We start from the raw sequence: 11,794 nt of genomic DNA, 5'->3' as shown, positions 1-11,794 counted from the left end.
GCAGTTCTGTCTCTAACTCAGTGTGGCTGTCACCTTTCTGGACCTTAAGAGACTTTGGGAGCAGTCATGTATACACAGTTGTCCCTTGGTATCTTGTGTGTGTGTGTGGGGGGGGGGAGGTGGTGGTAGTTCCAGATACCATCCTCTTTGGATGCCAAAAACTAGGAATGCTCAAATCTCTTGAATAAAGAGATGTAGTGTTAGCATAGAACCTACAAACATCGTCCTGTATACTTTAAATCATCTCTAGACTACTACATACAGGGCTCACACCTCATTTCATTCTTATGGATTCAGTGTAGATCTCATGGCAAGGCAAATTCAAGAGTGAAATCATACAGTAGTTACAAGGGTATGCTAGTGCAGGGTGTTGTTACATAAATAGAAGTCTATCAGAATATGGATCCTTGTCCAGCAATTCATAACAGCAAGAGAGCACAGGACAAATTCCAGCTGTAGGATACTGCTATTCCTGGGAGAAAGACACTGCTAGCACAAGTCTTTCTTCCAGTCTCTAGCTGGAAACTGCCTAGATTTTCAATTAATACATACTTCGAAGTACATGTATTTAATGTAATATAATACAGCAATAAAAATGAGCAAACTACTAAAGCTACCCACAACAGCATGGATAAATCCCACAGACATCAGGTTGAATAAAAAATGCAAATCACCAAAGGATACCTGCAGGATTATTCCACTTATGTAACATTTTAAAACAGGCAAAATTAAATCACTTTGTTCATATGAGTCAATCCATAAGGAAAAGCCTGGAAATTCTTATCTAAGAAGTCCGAAGAGCCAGTACCCACTCTGGGAAAAGGAGAAGGGGTTTGCATTCTAGGAGAGGTGTGTGGAAGAGGGTTTTGGGGAGCTGCTGGCACCCCGTGTTTCTTGCCTCTAGTGGGAATTCTGTGTTTACAGCTAATTTTTAAACTGTACATACACATTTTCTGTAGTCTTCTGCATCTACAATTTTAAAAGTTAAAGGCATATGAAGTGAACAGGGAAACACTCAAAATTAGAATGAGAGTCTGAGACCCAGCTCCTTGATTTTATAGATGTGGAAACAGGCCCAAAGAAGTTAGGAGGCTGGTTCAAGGTCACACAGCTTGTTCTTAGTCAGCCCGGGACCAGAGTGAGCCGCCCCCCAGCCCATCATCACCATCTCTCCGTGGAGGTCCTCCGTTCTGCAGTTCTGCAGGAAAAGAGGAGAGAGGAACGCAGCACTTAAACCAGAGACTTGAGAAGGGGCCAGCTGGCAAGCTGGTAGAAGGCAGAACTCGTAAAAATGCTGCACATTCTCAAATACATCCCATCTAATCATGACGATAATGGTAATAATGGTTACTACATAAGCACAAGTGCCGAAAATCTCTGGCAGCTCTTTCTCCATGTGACTTGCAGATGGTATCAGAAGAAGCTGGCTGGAGGGGGCTGGGGAGAGGCACAGGGAGCCAGGAAGTCTGCAGATTTATTGACTTATCCACCTGGACTAGGTGAGACCCTGGCCCTGGGACAGTCAGGAAAGGAACCTCTGCTATCTCTCTGAGAGCTTTTTTGTTTTGTTTAGAGGTCAATTACTTCCCATTTGGGGAACTTGTGAACATTAAGAGGTGACTGGAGTGATGGGACTGAATGATGTAGATAAGAGGCTGATTGCTTACAGAGCAGCTCCCTGGTAAAAGCCCTGCTGAGGTTAAGCAGTTGCCAGTAAGAGACACACAAAGAGGGGCAACTTTCGGTGGGGAGGAGAGATTACAAGGGACAGAAGAGTGGCAGCTGGGGGTGGGTGTGATGGGGTGGGAGGATGGCTTTAAAGTGGTCCTGTCAGGCAGAGTGAGCAGACAGGGGAGTTTTCCTGCGCTTGCCTTTTCCTTTAGGAAAGAAGTCTTTGGTGTCTTATGATGCTCAGACTTCTTCGCTAGCAAAAAGAAAATCTACGTGGGCTGCGCATGGACCAGGGCTTTTTGTTATAGCTTTTAACTTTTTAACTTTTTATTTTGGTACCAGGGATTGAACTCGGGTCCTTGCACTTGTGAGGCAGGCGATGGAATCACTGAGCTAAATCCCAGGCCCCTAGTTTTTATCTTTTAAATGGTATCCACATATGCACGCTACGGCAGCAGCGTGGAGAGCATAACAAAAGATGTGGGTCCTATTGTGGTCCACGGCGGCTGGGTCTTCATGGTGTCACATGAGAGATGCATCTCTCAAGTCTGACTTTGCCTCTGGCACCTTGTCCTTTTGACAGGAAGATGGGGAGGGGGAGGGGAAGAGGAGGAGGGAGGGGGAGGGGGAGAGAGGTGCTTGCCCAAAGACTATCTCAGGGATCTAGGGTATACAAGTAAGCAAACCCCATGCCCCATTCAGTCACTAAATGCAATTTAAGAATTACCAAACCACTCTAAGATTCAACTCTGCCTTTGGCACATGCCCCCCTTCACTTGTCTCTATTCCAAAGTCCTAGACCTCTCCGGGAACCTGTCCTAGTAAAAAAAAAAAAAAGGACGCTCCCACACTAACCCACCTCTTCTACGAAGCTTCCCTAAGCAGCCAGCGAGGATTTTCTTTCTCTAGAGTGAGCTTATTGCCAGTCCTACTTGACCTGCAGCATTATATCACCTTGTATTTTTAGGCGCCCTTCTCATGGTCTTTGCAATTCCAGTTAGATAATAAATTCCGTAAGGGCCAGGGAGGCAGCTGAAATTTAGTTTCTCAGTATTCCTGCCAGGAATGCGCACGATGACTGAACCGAGCCTTCCTCCTGTGTCCCCTTCGCTCAGAGTCTTGCACATCACTTTCTTCCGGTGCTTTTCCAGGTGACACACAAAAGTGTGGACCCCAAAGGGACACTCCCCACCCTATGTCTTAAATCCCAGTAAAAACAAAGTCAAAAAATCGAGGAAAAGTACCCCCAAAGTGTCACCAGGGTGTGGAAGTCTTTACTTGCCCTAACTCAGGAGATTTACAAGAATTAACATACATTATTTTGGAATCTGATCTCAGAAAAATTTAATACAATTACATAGATAACAACTGACAGGCAACATTGCATTTAACACTATGACAATTCTCACACGAAGATTTTAATTAACCTCTGTCTCTGCTTAGTTTAATTGAATTTGAAATATATTTACTGCACTTTTTAAATCCTGGGGCACAACTAAAACACAGGTATTCTAAATACACTTTGGTTAGCAGTGGAAATGGGGAAATAAAAGGAAGAAGTGCTGAAAACGAAAAAAGGAGAAATGTAAGGAAATAGTTTTGTTTCTTTTAGCTTAAGCATATAAACTTTAAGGGACAGTCAGGTAGCATTTACACACAATCAAACACCGTTGCTCACTTCAGTAAAAATCGGGGCATACTCAGGAGAGCAGAAGCACGTGCAGTACATTTTAATTAAACACGAAAATTTATTAAATAACAATAAACCTTTGTTAAGTTAAGAAGAATAAAGAACCAGAGATTTCATGGTCTAAAAATGTAATCCAATGCGGGGGGGAGGGGGCTAGATTTTCCTACTAAACTTGACCTTCCAAGGACAATTTCCGAATGGATCCCGTGTTCCCATTAATATACTGAATTTGTTTTCTGTCTTCAGTTTGGATGACCTCAGGATGCTGCAGCGGGGCTGTCAAATTTTCATAATTTCAGGGAGCTGAAAAGTTAGGTTTTCTCTAGGATTTACAGCCTTGTCTGGACCTTCTTTCCACATGCATTATTTAGAGACCGATCAGGTTCCAAAAGAAAACCTACGGAGAGGGAAAGGGGAGCGAGAGAGATGAAGTCAGGTACCGCACCTCCGGGGGCGGGCGGGGGCGGCTGGATCACCTTTGTCTCCCTGGAGCTTCTGCTTCCATTCCAAGTTACCCAGAGCAGACCCAGAAAATGCGTTCTCAGGGCCACGCAGTCTTCTCACTCGAGGCGCTGCTGGGTAGGCAACAGAAAACGCAGGCCATGTGGGGACGAACTGGCGTGGAGACGCTACTTCCGGAGCGCGAGCGTAGCCGGAAGCGCGCTCTTCCTGGGTCACCAACGTCCTGGAGCGCAGCGGCCCGAGGTTCAACCCGCAGCAGGGCGTGGCTCGCAGCCTCAGCTCCCCTCCACCTCTGGAGCTTCCTACTCCCTGCACTTCGTCCCCTTCTCTCACTCCTGTCCCCACCCTACCCCCCAACAAGTTCCTTGGCTGGGAGGATGGAGGCCCTCTAGACCGCTCCCTCTCCACCGCCCAGGGCGCGCGGGCTGCCCACGCAATCAAGAGCCGCTAAGGAACTCCTCAACCCCCCGAAAAGTCACCAGCCTCAGAGCTGGTGGGACACTCGAGACTTCCAGCCACCTTCGATTTTTTGTCCTCGCGGTGCTGCTTCCTGCGCGACTGGCGAAGCCCCCGTTAGGTCTCTGGGGAGGAACATCCTCAGCGCCGGCGGAGGGCGGCTGGTCTGGGGCAGTCCCAGTCCCAGTCCCAGAGAGCGCGACCCGGGAGCGAGGGAGGGGCCGAGCTCCGGCCCCGGTGACGCCGCCGAGCCGAACGGAGGCGCCTCACCAGGCCCGGACGCCCTGCAGCGTGGCGGCCAGATGGCCTGGCGGGGTGGCGCTCCGGCCGCTGTGCCGGAAGCCGGAGCTGGCCAGTGGCGTGGGCGTAGCTGGTCCCGGCCCCGCGTAGCCGCTACTGTATCCTGCTCCGTAGGGGGAGCTCACAAACCCACCGTAGCAAGAATAGGGCGCCGCAGCCGCGGCATAGGGGCTGGGGAAGGCAGGCGCGCCCGGTCCCAAGCAGGGCCTGCCGTCGCGCACCAGCACAGGCACTGCCACCCGGCGTGGCGCCAGCGGGCGGCCGGCTAGTTCCAGCGACTTGTCCTGGCGCTGCCTCTTGCACTTGTAGCGCCTGTTCTGGAACCAGATCTTGACCTGCGTGGACGTGAGCTGCAGCGCGCTGGCCAGGTGCTCGCGCTCCGGGGCCGACAGGTACCGCTGCTGCTTGAAGCGCCGCTCCAGGGCCAGCACCTGCGCCTGCGAGAAGAGCACGCGTGGCTTCCGCCGCGGTCGCGTCTTGGGCTGCTCGGGGCCGACACCGCGCACGCGGTCGTCGCTGTGGCCCACGCTGCGCTCCGGCTCCCCGCTGTTCCCACCGCCGAGGGGCAAGACCGCGCCCAGGTCGGGCTCTAGAAGCACAGGAAAGAGCTACTTAGCACCGGAGCGGTTCTTACCTGGTTTTCGAGAAGACCCCCGCCCGAGCCTCACTGCGCACCCATTCCCCGGGCCCCAAGCCCCTGGCCACGCCCGTTTGGATGTCCTTTCCTCCTGCCAGAGCATAACTGCCACTCTGGCCAGGCCATTTTCTTCTTGTGAGGTGGTCGAGTTTGACGAAAGTTTTGCTTCGAGGATCCAGGGGGAGTGTGTGGGCCTGTCCGACTGGGGCTGGCACCGGGAATGCGTTGTTCTGAATCCAAATTAACAGAACGAAATGAAATATTTTCTGACCTCTGACTCTTGGCTTGGAAACAGCTTCTCTGAGGGACATGGAGATGAAATCCACACTTGGCTTTTTAAAGGAGCAGCCTCTTCCTCCTTTGGGGTCTTTCTGGCAAGCCGAGGCTTGGGTGTCACCTCGAAGTCCTCTTTCCCGGCGCGACTTTGGACGGTGACACTGTGCCCGACGCCCACCGAGAGGCAGCATTTCCTCCCCTGCTTCACCCCTCCCTCCTGTCTTGGTTTAAGCCCTGTTTTACTCGCAGGACAGGTACAGAGGAAACGATGAATTTTCGTGGAAATTCAGGCCAGGGGGAGCAGGCACACGGAGCCGCGAGTTCTAGCGAGGTGCAGGTTCTTTCCTCCGGGCAGACCTCGAACAGTTGGACTCTGGGTTTGGTATTAAAAATTTGAGGACAGGGAAACTTCCTTCAGAGGCACCTGTGCTCAGAGAAACCAAAGAATATCGAAAAAAAGGGGAAATGCTGACGGGGGTGGTTTTCTCAGCAAATGGAAATGTGACTGACCTTCAGCGACGCTGGGGAGCAAGCAAGACACCATTCAGCAGCCACTGACCGCGAGGGCCACGGAGCCGGCCGAACCCCGGGCGCGCTCCGGGCCCGGATCTGGAGTCGCTTCTACATTGCATCCCTGAAGGCAGGATGGCTCGGCTGGGGACGTGTGAGGCGGGGAAGCCCACCAGGACAGTCCCTTTTCCGCTTGTCGTCAGCGCCGCCGGGCCGTCAGCTCGGTTCCCGCGGCTCCAGACGGGTGGCAGTGAGTGGCTCGCGCTGGGACACAGCAGTGACCAGGAAAGTGAGCTTTTCTCGGCCAAGCCCCAGGGAACGCCGAGTTGGCAGAGCAATACCCAGGGAGGTGAGTGTTTAGAGTCCGCTGCACAAAACCCAGGAGCTTTTAGAACACAACAAAGCGTAGGGTCCTCCAGGCTTCTGGAATCAGTGAATAACCAACCTGCTAGTCGACAAATATCTCCGAAAGAGTCTTTTCATTTTATTTAGTTGGCTAGTTAGGATTTAACTAAAGGCGCCCAGTACAGCCTAGCAGGGGAGGTCCCCAGCTGGGCGCTGAGCGAGGTACAGAGGGTTGGGGAGTGGAAGGTGGCCTTTTCCTCCCCGGGAATTCAGGCCTTTGGGGCCCAAGTCTCGTGGGTCACAACCCGAAAAGCAGTACAACTCTCCGCTTTGCCTTCTCCTTTTCCTGCAATCTGCTCGCAGGGGCCAGGGCCTCGAAAGGCGTCAGGTCTCAGCCAGAGAGGTCTCCCGCCAGCTGAAGCCTTTAACGTGTCCCTGATTCGAGGACCCAGCCTCAGCGCCCTTGGGGGCTCTGCATCGAAGGACCCAGACACCCCCTGGTCATCGCCGCAGGATTTCCGAGCCGGGGAATGGGGAGGGGCCGGCCAGGCAGAAGTTCCACCGCGTTTGTGACCTCCGGGCTTTTGTTTTGCTTTCGGACGGTTTAGGGTAGGCAGGGCCCGGCGGTGTGGGTGGAGCACAGCTGCGATACTGTAGCGGATTCTACTTGGGAGCGAGGAACCCGAGGGGCTGGCGTGGGAAGAGTGAACCCCGAAGATTCAGGGCTTTGCTTTCATTAGGACTCGTGAAGTACAGTGGGGGTGAGTGTGTGTGTGGGGGGAGGGCAGCTCCGAGCCCTGTCTTTTGGATTCCTCAAATGAGGGGGCGCAATAGGGTGAGGTCCTGGAACTCAGGAGTCTAGGAGACACGACGACCCGCTCCCTCCTTATCCCAAAGGAAAGCCGACGGCGCGTTTACTCACGTGGCCCCCCGACCCGTTCCGCGTCCATCTGTACCACTGCCTCGCAGGGACTCCCAGGAGCCTCGGAGCGCTCCTGCCCTCTGCCGCCCCTACTACAGATGTGGTGAAACACCTCTGGTCCTCGCGGTTCCAGGCCCACTCCCAGGTACCGAGGGTTTTCCGGGCTCCTCCGCAACCCCCATTGTGGTGAGAACTCGGCCTGCTCGCGCTCCAGCCGCAGGATGTCACTGACGGAGAAGGGGGTGGAGGCGACCCGGCTCAGCAGCATCGCGGAGGCAGAGGGGCGGGGCCGAGGAGTCCGCTTCCCCGCGCGGCCCGGGGTCCTGAGCTCCCTCCGGGCGCTGCAGGTCTCGGAGACGGATCCACGCTCTGGGACGCGCAGCCAGCGTCCCCTACGGCGCCTCCTCTGGGCGCTCGCTGCGGGCTGGGGGCCCAGGGCCGGGGACCAGACCGCGGCCCCCCATTGGTTCCTGCAGAAACCACGTGCTGCCCCCGCACCTTCCTCTCCAAGCGCGCTCTTTCCGCCCCCTATAATCCTCCCAAATCCCTAGTCACCTTCCGGGGACATTGGTTGGAACTGATGCTTCTAAAATCAAGGAAGCCTGGCGAGGTGGGGCTGCGCGCGGCTCCCACCGCGGTCCACACGGTTTGGGGAGGGGGCTTCTAAGGTCAACCCGGGTTCCCTGGGGCCCTCCCAGAGGGTGTGCGCGAAGGGGGTGGAGTCCTTTCCGTGCCTCCGGGCCGGTCGGCCGGGCTGGGCTGCGATCCTCCAGGCTTCACTCTTAGGTAGAGGCAGCCGGGGGCGGCGAATTGAGGTGCTTGTGGAGGTCTGAGCGGACCTGGGCCGGAGCGCGGGCGGCCGGGAGCCCCTTCCAGGAGGTCCGTGGGATCCGACCCAGCCCTGGCAGCGAGAACGGGACGCGGGGCTGCACTTGGGGGAGCCGGGTCCTCCGCGAGGACTCCGGAGCGGAGCGAAGATAGCAGCCCCGGGCCTTGAGGAGGTTAGGGAGGGGGGCTCGCCTCGCCTTTCTGGTCGCGGTTTCTTCTTTTCCTCCCTCTTCTCCGCCCTCAGACCGCTTGCCTTGAGCGTGCGTGCGCGTGCTTGCGCGAGGCCTGCGCGGAGAGACGCGGCGCCGCCTAAGGGCTGGAAGGTTTGGTCAGCGTCAGGCTCGCTGTTGGGACGCGGCTGACGTAGAGACACAGTGGGCTCATCTGGTCTCTGCTCGGCCACAGAACTACGGGCTTTGGGGCAAAGTATTAAGCTGTCATGCTTTATTTTCATAAAAACTGGAGATAAATTGGTCCTGGTGGCCGACATCTGCAACACCCTATTTAAAAATAAAAGATAAAAAGAGGGGAGGTGGGGATGTAGCTCAGTATGGCGACCCTGAGTTCAGTCCCCAGTACCAAAAAGGAGTAAAATGGAGAGAGTAGTATGTCCATCATCGGATTCCTGGGAGAATTTAGTGGGAGAATGTGTGTGAAATCATCAATGAACGCTCACTGCTGCTGTTACTACCAGGAAACATGATTTGGCGCCAAGGGATTTGGAATCTATGGAGTTTAAAAAAATGAGATTTCACTAGAGTTGCTTTTGGGATTTCAGATCCAGTGTTTCTTAACCCTTTTATGGGGTTTCAATGTTGGGAGAGTTGTCTGGGTGCTGCTGTTCCCCGATATCCACGGAAGCCCAACTCCTCCCTCCTCCCCACGAAAGTCCGCACAGCACTGCGCGAAAAAATGCACGCACATTTTCAACGTGTTTGCTCCTGCTGCTACCAGGCCACGGTTTCGTGCACATGGTGCCTTGTAATCTTCACTTTAAAGCGGTATCCACAGGGCACCCCACATCACCCCATCGGGAGGAGTGGAGGCGACTCCTAAGGTGACCTCTCTTCTTGTCCCCACGGTGTCCCTGACAGCATCTTGCCAAAGAAATACACCTTTTAAAAACTCCCTTCCTTCCTTCCTTTTTTTCTTAATAGCTACCCTTTTCTCTCAAGAGATCTCAAAATCTTGTAACGAGTCATGTATTTATTTCAATTTTATTTTTCTGACTTAAAACCATCATGTGCACCTTGGAAAAAATCTGAAAATAGAAAAAAGCTGGAACGAAAACATTCATCGGGAGATACCATTTTAATGTATTTCTGTCATATTTTTGCATATATGAGCTCACAGGCTGTATGCATTTGTATATATTCAAATTTAATTCGGAAGGATGTCCAGTACTTCATTTTTTCTTCAAGTATGATTTAAAATAGCAACCTAATATTCTGTGTAATGAATGGACCGTAACCAACGGTGTTGATGCTTTCAGATCATTAGTGGCTATTTTTTTCACCACTGTTTACTTTTGTGTCTTCACGCTTGTGCCTGTAATCTTTGTACCATAACCTTTGTCCATATTTTGATTATTTCCTCGGATGTAAAAGAAACATTAATGAATCGAATGTCAGCGCTCACTAAACGCATTGTCCCACGACTTTCTAGAAAACCCTGCCCTCCCCCGGTGCAGAGCGGCGTCCGGTGGACGCAGAAGCGGGGCGGTGTGTGCTGGTTGCGGGCAGGCGCTGGGCTCCCGGACTGCAGGGACCCCGGACGAGCTGGGCTTGGGCCCCGCCTTCCAAGGGCTGGGGGCGGGCGGCCTCGGGTTAAAACAAAAAGCCCCAGGAAAACCTGCTGGTTATTACAGGGTGGGATTCTCGCCGCGGACTTTTGCGCCGCTAGAAAGTCGTCGACAGAGAAGGCACCCTGGGAGGTGACACTACCAGCCCCGAGTTCAAATGACAGCCTTAGATTCCCGCTCTTGCTTTCTTGGGGAACAGCTGAGATCCGGGAGGTAGAACGGCTTGCTGGCCCCCCCAGAGCGGCGCAAACACAAACTCCCGCTCCAGACACGGCTGTCTGGGGTCAGGCTCGCATCTGCGAAGCCGGGTCCCTGGGCAGCGCGCGGTCTGGTCTCCGCGTTTTGTCCTCTGAGTCACCTCCCTCCCGCGGCTCGAGACACGGGGGGGGGGGGGGTGGGGCCCCGCGCCCGCCCTCCTTTCTCTCCTTTCAGCGCTGAGCAGGGCGGGATACAGCCACTGACTCTAATTTCGCCCACTGCGGGCGAATTGGGGCTCCATTAGCGGCTGTCCAGCTGCGCAGTGGCCGCGCGACCCAGCCCCGCTCACCGGACGCCCCCAGCGGGAGGCGAGGCGTCACCTCCGCGGGGCTGGAGCGGGAAAGCCCTGGAATCCCAGTGCTGTGCGGTGCAGTGTGCAGCGCGCGCGCCTGTCCCTTGCTCATGAGTGGAGATGTCGTCACTTGTGTTCCTAATGTGAAGTGGGGACGGCCTCTGCTAAGTTGGGAGTGGGTGTCATGTGCCCTCCACGTCTCCGATATAACTCGCAAACCAATACTTAGGTCCTCTGAGTAATTTGGGCGCCTAGAATGGGCTAGCTGGGCCGGAGCTCTGAAGTCACGAAGGAAAGAAGGGTCCCAGGGCCTTCCTCTGAACTTACACCCTTGCACTAGAGACAGAATTTTAAATGAGTCCCGACAGGGCGATAACTTGAACAATCATATGGAATTGGGCACGATATTTATAGACCCCTTCTCTCCCAGAGGTCGTTTTCTCTTGTTCTTTGTTCAGTCTTATGGTGTGTGTGTGTGTGTGTGTGTGTGTGTGTGTGGTAGCTACACATGCTTTAAAGCACCACGACAGATGACAGTGAGGTCTCCCAGTGAGGTCTGGCACTGGTGGACACCGTGGGCTTCCAGGGAATCTAGATTTTAACGTGCGTGCACATTTCCGCTGGACTAACTAGACCGGACTTAGCTCTGGGTCTCTGCTCACAGCCCTGTCCCCACAGCTTAGACTAAAAACACTGGCACACAGCAAGTTTCCAGGAAATATTTGTTGGATAAAGGTTTTTGGTGTGTTTGGCTGGTGACAAGCCCTTGGGTACTCTGGGGAGGGACCCCAGGGGAGTGTGGCCCACCCAGGTCACTTCTTGCTTTGCCATGCATGAGTCCCTTTGCTGAGACATTTTCTAATATTATAACAATAAGTTTGCTTGTGAAACATTAACATGGTTCTAAAGCCAAAAGTGTGCGAAGAGATGTACTTTAAGAAGTGACAGTATACTTATCCCTCCTATTTCTGTTCCCATTCCCCTTTCCTAGTTAGTACACATTCCCAGTTTATCCTTTGTGGGCTTTGTTTTTATGAATGAACAGATGCCTGTATGTTTTCCCATTTTGATTCTTTGTATGGAAAGATAGCTTAACATGGTTACTCTTTCTTGTTGTAAATTTGTGATATTAATTTTTTGTATTTATATCATGCTTCTGGTTACTACCTGTGTGTAATCACTGCTTCATAACACAGAGGATGTCGCAGCAACAAGGGCTGAGGGTGTAGCTTAGTGGCAAAGTGCTTTTGTGTGGCCCTGCAAAAACAAGCAGCACCTGTAACGATAACACCTGTGCCACTTTCTACCTGTCTCTGCTTTGGTCAGATTAGGCTAACGCATGTCCT

The 11,794-nt window shown here is 53.3% G+C and overlaps 1 protein-coding gene across 1 annotated transcript; it reads right to left on the bottom strand.

Annotated features, from left to right (window-relative positions):
• Positions 1 to 2,541: 2,541 nt before the first annotated feature.
• Nkx2-6 (NK2 homeobox 6) lies at positions 2,542 to 7,810 on the bottom strand. The gene is made up of 3 exons (XM_004848353.3): positions 7,270 to 7,810; positions 3,838 to 5,168; positions 2,542 to 3,758 (listed from the first exon to the last, which is right to left on the bottom strand). Exons 1-2 carry the CDS (start codon positions 7,535 to 7,537, stop codon positions 4,546 to 4,548), a joined length of 891 nt encoding a protein of 296 aa, XP_004848410.1. The 5' UTR covers positions 7,538 to 7,810; the 3' UTR covers positions 2,542 to 3,758; positions 3,838 to 4,545.
• Between the last annotated feature and the right edge of the window lie 3,984 nt (positions 7,811 to 11,794).

Source organism: Heterocephalus glaber, unplaced genomic scaffold, assembly GCF_053883595.1.
Source record: "Heterocephalus glaber isolate CG9 unplaced genomic scaffold, H.glaber_assembly_v1.0 deba00001460, whole genome shotgun sequence".
Lineage (NCBI taxonomy): Eukaryota > Metazoa > Chordata > Mammalia > Rodentia > Bathyergidae > Heterocephalus > Heterocephalus glaber.
The sequence above is the reverse complement of the archived record's forward strand: the minus strand, read 5'-3'. Positions and strand labels throughout refer to the sequence as shown.